This window comes from Pinus tabuliformis, chromosome 9 (genome assembly GCF_031772625.1).
Source record: "Pinus tabuliformis cultivar Carrire ecotype Pingquan chromosome 9, CPIR1, whole genome shotgun sequence".
NCBI lineage: Eukaryota > Viridiplantae > Streptophyta > Pinopsida > Pinales > Pinaceae > Pinus > Pinus tabuliformis.
The window spans coordinates 113305112-113318452 of record NC_142307.1 but is presented as its reverse complement, the minus strand read 5'-3'; the positions used below and the strand labels follow the sequence as shown (position 1 = coordinate 113318452).

The 13341-nt window shown below is 38.7% G+C and overlaps 1 protein-coding gene across 2 annotated transcripts in view; it reads left to right on the top strand.

Moving 5' to 3' along the window:
• The window catches only part of LOC149147339 (cytochrome b-c1 complex subunit 9, mitochondrial-like), an 85527-nt gene extending 72693 nt beyond the window's left edge, over positions 1-12834 (top strand). Inside the window, exons 3-4 of one of the 2 annotated variants that reach the window (XM_089439701.1) lie at positions 11880-11937; positions 12368-12834. In XM_089439701.1, the coding sequence (XP_089295827.1) occupies positions 11880-11903 (24 nt within the window). In that variant the 3' untranslated portion in view covers positions 11904-11937; positions 12368-12834. The remainder of the gene's footprint in view (positions 1-11879; positions 11938-12367) is intronic. The other variant, XM_089439700.1, reaches the window with a different exon arrangement.
• Positions 12835-13341: the final 507 nt, after the last annotated feature.

The window sequence follows — 13341 nt, the reverse complement described above, 5'->3', positions numbered from 1 at the left end:
TTATTGAAGGACTATTTTGAAATAAGATTTGGGCCTTAAATTCTTGTGTACTATATTGATCTCATCGTTGTTATATTTCCGCTGTGCAAGTTGTTTTGAAGTTAGGCACTGCTAGTGTGTTTATGGTTCTAGTTAAGACATAGACCAGACCTAGAGTGTGTCAAAATTCTAACATATCCATGGCAATTTACAAATGATTACAACTTGTAATGAGTTCTAAACACTTGTAAAAAAGAAGCCATCTACTACAACACAAAGAATAGCTGATACTGTGCAGATATCCATCCTTCCTGGAATACTATGTTCTTAGTGCCTACTTGAGTCCATACAAGGCTCTCATAAGCACGCACAAATGAGATTCCTTCCCATTTACCTCGAAGCCCTGAGGTTGCTCTATGTACACTTCTTTCTCAATTTTCCCAATAAGGAAGGTTGTTTTCACATCAATTTTATGTATCCTCCATCATGTTAATGAAACCAAGGACATAAAAACTCTATTAATTGTACCTAGTGATTAGAGCAAATGTCTCCTCATAATTCACTCCCTTTCTTTGGGAGAACCCTCTCACTACAAACTTTGCTTTGAACTTCTCAAGGTTGCCATTTGCAACATGTTTGATCTTGTAGAGAGCCGTCTAGAACTTACAGTTACAACTGACTTTCCGTTTGGTCTTGTTACTATGTTCCAAATAACATTCTTCATGATCTAGGTGTATTCCAACATGTCATCCCGCCATACTTGCTGGTCTATTGCCTTTTGAAACCTAGAAGGCCTAGAATCTAGAATGTTGCTCATCAATGTCATACAATCTAGAAACTTCTTCAGAGATTTGTTTTGTTTGAAAGTGCTCCTAGGAGTTTTGACATGCTCTTGCGCATCCCTCTATCTAATTGAACCATGAAGGTCTCTTGACAAAAGTAGAAGGGTTTCCTATATTTCGCTACCGTGGAAATCACTGGTGACCTTAGCTCAACCTTCAGAGCTTCTTGCTCCGCATCATCTATCATTGGAATAAGCTCTTGGGACTTTCTGGTTGCAAAGTCTTCCTCAAACTTTCCTTCTCATCTTTATTGGGAATCACGATTGTCGTTAAGACCAAAACCCGCAGGTTGAGCGCATCACTAGAGATGAGGATCCACGAGAGGTAGTTAGTGTATGTCGCAAAATACACGAGTGCTAGTTTATCCAATGTCCAACAATATGCTTCCCAATGCAAGCCATGTGTGTATCGAACTCGTGACCTATGCTTTGATATCACTTGTTGGGAATCATGATTATCATTAGACTTAATGATCTCATCACCAGAGATAAGGATCCATGAGAGGTAGTTAGTCCATGTTGTGAAACAAACGGGGAGTGTTGGTTTATCCAACACCCAACTGTCTCACTACTATCTTCCTCTGCTCTAGAATTGTAGCACGCCCTAGACTCACTTTTGGGCATATTCACTGCAGCTCAACCTTTGTAAAAACACAATCTTAAAAATTCCGTTTAACTTGGTTCATAATACTTTGATACCATGTTTATTTATGCCTAATAGGTGTTTGATACCAACTATAACACTTCCATGTACTTTGATACCAATTTTGTTATAATATGCCTTGCATGGGAATCACTTATGCAAGTCCCAACAAATATGCAATTCCATGTATAATTATATACATGCATAGTGTAACAAAATTATTAACTCTCATTTCACATAATAATAATCATAATAATAATAATAATCTAATTTTAAGGTCACGACCAAGCCAAACACTAAACTAGTGTATGAGACCCCCTTGTTTGTGGGACAAGGGATCTGCGTCCGCACAATAATTTGATTGCTTAAGTCTATGAAGGTGTACATACTCTATCCTCCCTTTGGATTCAAACTTGTGACCTCTTAACAGGAAACACATGATCTTAACCATTAGGCACACAAATATAAATCACATAAAAGCACCAACTAGTTGCAGACTTCAGATGTTCCACTGGCTATAAACAATACCATTCTATCTCTCTCAATAGTTTGTCACCTTTGAGCATGGGCTATGATTTTACCAAGGTAAAGGTTACCTAGGCCCACTAGGTTTCACAATTAGTACAAAAATGCCTAGGCGAACGTACCAAACTCTAGCTACATTTCCAACCTATAGCTTCTCATTTCACATCAACTTGCATGATCCAAGGAATTCTACCCTCTTCTTTGCTGCACAATCCCTTTGGCTGTATCGTTCCCTTTCCAAGTATCTAACACAAGCCGACTGGGAAGTCTCATAGCTTTGTGGTTCGAGGAACTTTGGTTGTTATAATGGAGTGCCCAAGCACCCTTCGTGCCTCACACAAAGAAAACTATCCCTCAAAATTTTCCCTCTAGGGAACCAACCTTCCCTAAGGCAAACTAAGGAGAATTGTCGACCCTAATTCACCTAGGATACACAGGGTTCTTTGGCACACAACTAACATACCCAAACCTCTGATGGAAAGAATGAATAAGAATGCATTGAGAAAGATGGCATTCTCAATAAGCCTCTAATTTATATCAGTGTTTTCAAAACCGTTTTTAAAAACCGGTTACCAAAACTGGCCGGTTTAGGATGGAATCGGCCGGTTTGTATCAAACCGGCCGGTTCTGTCCTAAACCGGCCGGTTTTAGGCACGCCCACTGAAACATGCAAAAAGCAGTTTTTTGATTGTGGTTTAGGGGTTTTGGGGGCGAACTAAAGGTGTTTTGACTGTTGACAACTTGTTCACTATGAAATAACATCAACAGGTAACAGCTGTAACAAGTAACATGTGTGCTATTATGAAATAACATGAGAAGTGTCTAATTATGAATGTATATATTGAATAATGACTGAATGGTTGTTTACAATCAATCGTGACAGAATATATATAGACATTGGCTATTCACAAGTACGAAGGGATACGACCCTTCGTAAATTAAGTCTTAATATTATCAGAATTTGTTATTATCATTACCTATTATGTATGTTAATTGCCTCCCTTTCAAATAGGGAATATTGGGAGATTCCCTCTTCTTGATTTGTTCTACATGGTACTTTCAGTTTAGGTTGTAGAAGGTCACCCCCTCTGATTTTGAGTTTGAATATTTGCAAGGTTTGTTTCTAATGTGGTTATAATATTTATAAGGTCTTCTATTTTGTCTCTTAGTGCAATGTCTTGATATATATTGACTTTTCTTTGAAATGTTCCTTTTTTGCTGGTTGCAATGGACACATCTTCTGATATAAGGTTCCTGATCCATTTAGCTTACATATCTTTTCTTGCCACTTAAATTCCATGAAATATTCTTTGAAGTTCGTGGCATAAGTACCTAACTGGATCAACCATTCTTCTCAGAACATATCCATCAGACCAAGTTGTAAAGTGTCTGGATTCTGGAAGCTGGTCCATGTAAATTTTGTATGTTGTACACCCACAGGGTAAGCTGCTAATAGTTGCACACCCACTGATAGTACGACAGTATGTACTCATCTAAAAGAAATTGAATTTCTCTTGAGAAAAAGGCTGAATTCTCTTTTTTCCTTTTCTTCTTATGTTTTTTGAAAATAGCCCCTCTTTAAATTCTTAGAAAAATAATAATCTAACTTTAAATTAGGAATAAATAACCTAGCCCATCTTTTAAAACAAGAAAGACTAGCCTATTATTTTTATATTTTTCAAAAACATCAACCTGTCATGTAAACCCAAAAATAAAAATAACCCTAGCTTTCCTTGTCTGAACAGTGAAATTGCTTTCAGTTTCTGTTTGTAATATATGTAGCTCCTGATGATGATCCTGTGGCCAGTAGTGGTGATGAGCTTGATGATTGATCATGTGTACACTGTAAACTTGTAGTAGGCCAATGGCCTCATAGCTTGCAACACTGTTTTTGGACTTTATAGGCCATTTAGAGCCTCATTTCTTATGTATTTTGCTATTTTGTCGATGATATGTATTGTACTCGGTGCCATTTTGATATATTCACCTTTACATGGTATATAAATGAGCAAACTTTGCATATTTTGTCTCTATTGGCTTGGAATCATGGTTTTACATCTTAAAAATAGTTTTGTTTCATTAAAAATTAATTATTTAATGTATTTTTTTAAAACCGGTTCGTTTAGACCAAACCAGTCCCGGTTAGACCGGTTCCGGTCGGTAAACCGGTTCATTAGGTGGACCGGTCCGGTCACCGGTTCCGGTTTTAAAAACATTGATTTATATATCAATGCTCTTTTTCTAAAAAGTGGCAACCCAAGAACTATGTTCCCACACATGATAATTTGTGCCGCCACTTGGAACTTAGGATAAAAATCATGATACAAGACTTAGGATTTTAGGAATATATTATTTTATTCCTTGGATTAAACCCCCTTGACTTAGCCCCCTTTCCCTCTTGTGTAGTCCTAGTGCCTCATACTCTCTTGACTAATCTGTTTTGCAACAATGAAGAAAATCCTAGGACACTTTGGATGCCGAAAACTGACAATCCTACAGAGAAAATACTGGCTAAAATATTGACCCCACGAGAAATCTAGCATTAAAATTGGCCTCAGAAACCCCTATGTGAAACCCTCTATGCAGGCCCTGTGCAACCACAATTTCACACTATTTGGATCTCTTTTTGAACTACCTATCCAACCTGCCACCGACTCTGGAAGTGTCTCCCTCGACCTCTGCGAATTTTTACTGCATCTGGCACTCCGAAATGACCTCTAAAATTTGCAAATCGAATTGCCTCCTAGGGGTTACTGTGCAACCTCTCTATGGCTATCCTTGCCTCCTTGCAAGTGACTCTCCAAAACTGGAAACGCTTCCCTTGGATACTGCTGACCTCTCTTGCCACTCGCAACTCACCCCTATGCTCAAACTCCATTGCTAAATCACTCCTGCTGCTGGGAATTCGAACTACCTAGGGAAACTGAGTATCTGCATTGGTGTATTCTCTATCTACTCATCAACGTCCTCTTATAATCCCTAGTTGGGACTCTAACGATTAAAACTTAATCGATGGTTGAGATCATCTCCAAGTCTATCCATGTGAATTTCTAGAGAATTCTCTCCCTTCTTAATTAATTACTATTAATTAATCAATTTCTCTAAGTTAGAGAAATCTACGCTGCTTCTGACTCTACTACTAAGCCTCCTGTTCTGCTATCAACACTGCACTGTGCTCCTCAACATCTGATTGCCACTAGTCTGCAACTGTCGCTCTGGAATTCGATTGCCTCAACTGGCACTGATCCTCCTGCTACTAAATATTGTGGGGCCCTGTAGCAAGGGTGATGATCCATGAGGAAACACCATTCGATGCTCACCTCAATGGACCCTGCCCAAATCTCTATGCAACTTTGGGACCAAAGCTCGATATCGCCCTACCTCTCTCGTAAAGGTATAGTTGCATACTTGGCAAAATCTTCCTCCAACTGGGAGGATACCTCGTCTATCTCTGCGGATGCTGCCGCCTGATCTCGCTTCTCTTTCTTGTACTTGTTCCTTTGAGGACACTGAGTACTATAGTGGCCAAACTCGCCACACCTGAAGCATTTGATCTTAGATAGATCCTTCTTCTTCTTCTTCTCTCCTTGCAAGTATTGTTGCTGACTAGGACCTTTTGCTTTCCCCTTTGATGTAAGGGGCACATTGTCTTCCTCCTTCACACCTTTCGATCCCTTGCTGCTGTTGTCGCCGCTGATGGAGCTCTTTGCTAGAGATCGCCTCATCTCTTCCTGTTGCAAGTCTGACCACATCTTGTCCCACCTTGGTAATATATCTCGCCCCAAGATACCTTGGATGAAGATTTCCCATTCCTCGGAGACACTGTTCAAGGCCAAATGCACAAGCTTTGTATCTGGAGGCGCTTCTCTTACGACTGGCAAATCATCCTGGATATCCTGAAGTTTGGTGAGAAAGTGATCAATGCCTTCACCCTTTTCCATTTGAATATTCCTCAGCTTTTCTTTCCGGAACATCTCCAGTTGCTTGGAAGGATTTTGATATAGCCATGAGAGAGCATCCCACATCTCTTTGATCATGTTCTTGGCCACTACGTGTGAGACTATATGATCTTGGACTCCATCCAGGATCATCCGCTTCGCCTTGGCCATCCCTTTCCTGAATTCTTTCAGCTGATCTAGATCGATAGGTTCTGCAACAACTTTCACTGCATAGGTTTTCAGGCCATGCTCATCTAACAGGAAGGATATCCTAGCCTTCCAGATGATGTAGTGGATGCTCCCTCCAACCTTTGTTGATCTCTAAGCCTAGTTGTGGCCATTTCTGCAAAAACTCGACTTGTAATGGAAATCTCCCTCTTTCCCTTGTTCGACTGCTAGCATTGCTATTCACACTCCCTTATGGAGTGAGAAAATCTTCCTACTGCAACTGGAAATTTGGATTTCTAAAGCTAGAAACCCTCTAAGAGAAATTCCCTCTGTGTGTGCACTTTTTCTTCCACCCGACACTGAATTTGCTCTAGCAAACTGCTGCAAACCCTCTGTGCCCAAACAAGAAAATCCGCTTTGTAAAAATTCGAGCTGTTGCTTCTTGTGTCTACTAGAATAACGTTTTTGGACAAATCGAATTTTCCTGCCATGACAACTGGAAAATCGAACCCTTGCTCGACAATTCGCACTCCCTGGCTACGCATTGCGCAACCCTAGAAAATTTCGGCCTGCCACTCCCCTTGAACAACGAAATTTTCTCTCTTCTGCCTCTGAGCCTCCTGTTTGTCAAATATGCTTTGATACCATGTGAAAATTCCTTGAAATGCAACAACTGAAAATATTTCTTCTAACTGATAAATTAATTCTACAGTTTATTTTTGTTTACGACAAAATAAAGAAATATTCAAACTACAATTTCTTCACCAAATAGAATATTGTGGAAGCAAAAATAGGAAAATGGGAGATGCTAGCACACACAAAAAATTGACACCGTTATTTTTGGACAAAAATCCTCGGAAAAACCTAATGTGGGAAAACCAGTGCAACAATTGAGGGTTTTTATTATTATATGCACTAGAAAATTCGAGTACAATCTGGATGCCGAAAACTAACAATCCCACAGAGAAAATACGGGCAAAAATATTGTGAGGAAATTTTCCTCACCCCACGAGCACTTCGACACTGAAATTGCCCTCAGAAACCCCTCGACAAATTGGCCTGTGTCACCCTTGCGGGCACAATTTCGCACTGCCTGGATCTCTCTCTGAACTGCCTGTCCAACCTGCCATTGACTCTGGAAGTGTCTCTCCCGGCCTATGTGAATTTTTCTTGCCTCTGGAACTTTGAAATGACTACTTGAATCCGCAAATCAAACTGCCTCCTAGAGGCTACTGGGCAGCCCCTGCGTAGCTTCTCTGTGGCCTTCCATTGCTAAAATGAACGAGAAGGAAGATAAGGAATCTCCTTGTCATAGTCCTCTTGAGGGCGAAAATGTTTTGGAGGGAGATCCATTGAAAAGGATTGCTAAAATGAACAAGAAGGGAGATAAGGAATCTCCTTTCGTAGTCCTCTTGAGGACAAAAATGTTTTGGAGGGAGATCCATTGATAAGGATTGGAAAAAAAGGATGTGGAGACTAAGGATGATACCCACCATATCCATTGATCAGAAAATCCATAAGCATTGAGTATCTGGAACAAAGAACTCCAACTAATACGATCATATGCTTTAGACAGATCAAATTTAATAAGCATACCTGGTCTCTTTGTCGTTCTGAGTGAGTGAATGATTTCTTGCGTTGCAATAATCTCGTCAACGATATGGCGACCCCTCACAAAGCCAGTTTGGGTAGGCAAAATAAGGTTTGGCATGATAGGCTTTAGTCTATTGACTATGATATATGAAATAATCTTGTAAATGATGTTGCAAAGTGCTATTGGTCTGAAACCATTAGGATTCTCTAAATGGCTTGTTTTGGGTATGAGGGTAAAAAAAGTAGCATTAAAACCTAGGCATATCTTCATGGTTTGACATGATTCTTCAACTAACTCATGGATTTCGTTAGCCAAAAAACTCCAACAAGTTTGAAAGAAGTCTGAAGTATATCCATTATGGCTTGGTGCTTTATTCTTCCGCATACTCATAAGTACCATCTCCACTTCTTGAAGAGAGGTTGGACTCATCAAGGCTACGTTCTCCATAGAAGTTACTAACCTGGGGATATGTTGAGTGACAACATTGATAGTCGGTTGCCGCTTGTAGGAATCTTTCGTGAGCAAATCCTTGTAATAAGCTATGAGTTCCCTCTCGATATGTTGGTGTTATAATTTACGGTCGCCATCCTGAGAGATAATTGATACGATTCTATTGACATGTCAGCGTTGTATAATAGAATTGTGAAAGAATTTTGCATTTTGTTTGCCTTCTTTCAATCATTGAATCCTTGATTTCTGTCTCCACAACTCTTGTTTTTGGCGTTGCTCTAATTTGACTAGTGTGATCCCTTCTTTTGCTACCAGATCCTGAGATCTCCCTTCACAAATTATTCTATGCTAGATGTCGGCCATTTTCTGTTCCAAGAGTGTCTTATCCACCAAAATATTACCGAAAACTTGCTGATTCCATTGCTTGATTTTACTCTTTAAATCTGTCAACTTTAGTTGAAAAGTGTGTATCTTGGATGTGCCTTTAATATTGAGTTCCATCCACTAGTTGTGTAGAAGATCTACAAATCGTGGATCTTGTAAACAAAACCGTTCAAAACAAAATAGGACGTTTTTAAAGTCAAGTTCTAACTAGAGTGGCCAATGATCCGACCCCATGCAAGGAAAAGTGGAGGCTTCAAGGAAAATATCCTTTTGAAGGACTCCTTCAGATAGAAGAAACTTGTCCAACCGACTTGCTATTTGATGAGGACCTCCTCATCTATTATTCCAAGTGATTAAACCATTGATTATAGGTATGTCCACTAAGTGCAATTGATTCATACAAGCATCAAAAGCTATCTATGTTTGATCTAATCGTCACACTCCTCCCTTTTTCTCTTGCAATGATCTGATTAGATTAAAATCTCTATCGACAATCCACAAGGAGTCTTCTACTAGATCTTTAATATTCACTAATTGATGTAGAAAGTTATGTTTCTTTGAGAGGATTCACACAAAGAAGAGAAACCGTTTGGAACAAAAATGATTAAATGATCTAGTCTATGTCCAATACAACCTTTGATTAAGAAGCGACCAATTGTTGAACAAAAGACTTGATATAGATCCCATTGTGTTGGAAGATATTGATCCAACATCACATTGGGTAGTGGAGAGTCATCTAGCAGAGTTTGATTCTGATGAGGATTTTGGTATTGATTTGGATTTACAGTCAGAGGCATTAGCTGAAGTTGCTGCTGAACATAGAGTTTAGTTGAATGCAGATCCATTTGTACCAGGCCCAACCCCAAGTCCTCCAGTTGCAGGCACTTCCTCTACTCAGCCACGACGAAAGCACATATCTCGTCTATCTCAGCGTGTAGTTGCTGCGCCTGCTAGTGCTACTACTTCTACAGTTGCAGTTGGAGATGGTGATGAGGAGGAGCTATGGGTTTCCCTGACTGACTCTAATTCAGAGTCGGAGCCAATGAAGTTGGATTTTCTAGCAGTAGGTAGTAGTATTGGTGACTAGTGATGTTTTACATTTTACTTTTGTTGTAGAGGTCATTTAGAGCCTCCTTGCTTATGCGTTTTTGTTTTGATCTCTATATCATGTATGTATTGGACAGTGCACTGGGTGCCATTTTGATATAATGGATATATTCATGAGCCTACTTTGATCATATGTTGTCTTCTCTCTATATTCTAATGCTTTGTGTTTGGAAACATGAATGAAAATATTTAAAATTATGTTTTTCATAAAAAATAAATATTTAATGTATTTTTTACAACGACCGAGTCATTGAAATCAAACCGGCCGAGTCGATACTGAGTTGGAGTCGGAGCCGACCCTCAGCTGGTTCCGAACCCGAGTCGGAGTTTTAAAACATTGGTTCATATATACACATAAGCGTGCAAAGGACATATTCCGGCCTCACCGCGTGACCTCTGAGACATTGACAAACTTCCCCAAGGCTTGACCAATGCCCTCTTGTATTTTCGGTATCCAAGAATCGATGGGAAGAGAATAAAGCCTTACCCATATGGGGGCAGTAGTAAATTCCTCCTTATCCAGGTTATAACATGCTTCCCAATGACGAATATATAACCCAACATTATTGTAAAAGTACGACCCCCCTTCAAAGATACGTTCTTTATCCTCTAAATTGGAGAAGATGACTGTGAAAAAGCCCTTTGAGCCTAGTCTCAAGTCTACTTCCCCTTTGGGCTGCCAGTGTGTTGAATCCAGCATTCAAGCTCCCTCTTAGTGGGCCAAATTCCAATAACTTACAGATGAAAGCAAGATCTCTGATCCGTTTTCGATGATCCTTTAAATATTTAGAGGGTATAATAAATCTAGGGTTTGTAGCTGCTTTTGATATACAAATCCCTCACAGACTTTCTTGCCATTTATCACCTAGGATTGGCACCTGTGACGAACTCGAAGTCCCTGCCTTTAAGTCATGAATGCCCACTGACTGAATACCTTTGCCTGTAAGAGCTGTCTGGAAGGACGCAGATCCTCCCCTCGCCCCCAGGGCTATTATGAAAAAACGAAAGCCCTCAACAAGGATCCACATTAAGGGCATATTGGAATGATCTAGAGAGGTTTGGTGCCAGAATTGAGATGTGAAATCAGAGAAGAAGATTGCAGGGTTGATTCGTCCTGCGTGCACCAGAGCTGCACCGACTTAAAGTTAATGTTCCACTACCGAAATGGGCTTTTCATTATTATATCTTTTGCTTACGAGCATTTCATTTATGTGATTGTTATTGCTGAATCATTCACTTATCAATTGTGTTTACATACTGTGAATTATATGCCGATAACTAATTTACTTTTGGTAAATTAAATTAACTCCTAGAATATTTCTTGTTAACTATAGCTTAGTCAGCCTTAGTTGTTTTTAGGGACTACCCCCGTTGGCTTCGCTAAGAGTTAGCCTAGGAGTTGAGATTTGAGTGACTATAGCTTAGTCAGCCTTAGTTGTTTTTAGGGACTACCCCCATTGGCTTCGCTAAAAGTTAGCCTAGAAGTAGTTGAGATTTGAGTGACAGCAACTCAACTCGAGACTTGCCCACACTTAGTGGATTAAAAATTTCTTCCACGTAGCCCAAGGTGTGGATTAGGTGGCAATCTTTGAAGAAAATCAACAATCCACCTATTATAGAAATAATCTAATCAGTAGTTCAATGTTGCAGTTTGTTTGAATGTAATCATTAAATTGGATCTTCTCTTAAACTCTCCCTCTGTCTTTATGTATATATGTATGCATGTGTTACGTAGTGCTGTTACTCATATTTTTGAGGTTTTCTCCTGCCATTCTTGAAACTCATCTGCATGTCCGTGAAACTTGACATAACACAGAGAACGACATATTAAGAAAAAAACTTGTGCAGCCTACCAACTTGGTAGTTGCTTCACTAGAGCTAGAGAACTTCATTTCTTAATCTCATCTTTCTTACTTTGTGACAAACATTCTAATATTTTCTGTATCTCCATTTTTATATTTTATACTGACTTCGTGTTTAGTCCCCGTTATACTATTGAACTTTTTTGGTATATGCTTTTTACGTATGATAATTTGCTTGCACGACTCAAAAAAGTCAAAATCAAGACATGCTCGTCAATGTCTTTCTTTTAGATGTGCACTACTCTATTTCGTGCTTTGTAAAGATGTTTCAAAAAGACTATACACACTTTTTGTGGCAATTGGAACACGTTCTTGTTTACTGTTCTAAACCACTCTGAATTTAGTGTTTTATTTCTTCTGAGTTTTGGTGTATACTTGGATTTCCCAGAATTTATCAATTTTGGTATTCTGAATGGTGAAACATATGCACCTGTGGGCTCTTTCTTGTAAGTTAATGGATATTAACACTTTGATTTAATAGGAACTTTGAGCTTTTGGAATTGTTGCTGTCAAGTTATTGTGAATTTATGGTTTTTCCTGTGGACGACACGGGATTTTGAAAATTCAGAGTAAAACCATATTGATGAAGACATAACAAAATGCTACTAATCATATAAACCTAGACATTAATATGATTAGAATTATCATTTGTCCGTTTCAGGGATTTCATGTATAACATTTCCCTGAAAGGCATCCAATTCCTCTCCATAGCCTTCCATAAATTACTTCTAGGTGGTTATCTGTTATAAGTCATTTTTAGATTTTTTAAGCTAAATACTGGTACGCTTTTGTTGTTTATTTCCTTTGTTACGACTCCTTGAAAATGTTTTTTCAAATATATGAAGTCTAATTTTGCTAGCTTATTTCTGTTTGCAGAAAAGATACCAGGATATTTCAGTCTTGGGGTCAAGGACTTCTGAGGAATAAATTCATTTTTTTCTTCTTGCCATACCAGTCTTGCAGGCTACTTGAAATAATCCAGTTTTTTATAAAGTTTGGTGCTATTACAGCTCTTTTATTAATTTCCATTGGATTTTGAACTTGTATATCAAGAAATTCATCAGGATTATGAGCAAACTTTCAGAAGGCAGTTCTACTTATCCACAGATCATTTGAGTGGTTCATGATAATTGTGGATGAGAGCTGTTGAACAATTATACTGATACAGAAATATGTGTTTATGCACCGTTCTCATTCCCTCCCAATTTCTTAGCTGAGAAGGATGTAATTTCGACGAGCTCATTACAAGATATTGGTGTGCTAAATGGAAGATTTTGTACACTGCCTCTGTTTACTTTTTGTTGAATTCAAGTAGTAATGAATGATTAGCAAACTTGCACCAATCTGCTGTGAGAAATTACTAACATGAAAAAGGTATTCTTCCTTGCTGCAAATTATACTAAAGATTTTACTTTTCGATACTCCATATTAGAGAAGTTGAAGAGATTTGATGGGTCTTTTCAAGCTGCTCACAAACAAGAATGATGCTATCAGGCTACTTGAGTGTCATGGTATTAACGACAATCATCTTGTCCCCACATTCTGGTTTCCAATTATTGTCACAAGGATAAATATGATTTTGCATATTTTGTTGGGTCAGTTCTCTTTCATATTTGTCTTTTCTCTCTTCAGTAAAGTCTTGCAGAAGTCTCATATATCTAGCTAATGACATGGAATCCATTTCTAATTTCACAGCTTATATGACTAATAACCATATTTTATTATAATGCAAATGGCTCTTGGTGAATTACCTTATATTATTCATGTATTAGAATCTGTGAGAATTTTTTTATGCTATAACAGGCTGAAGACTGTTTTCTGCATGTTAGTCTGTACAAGGCACGGTTGCC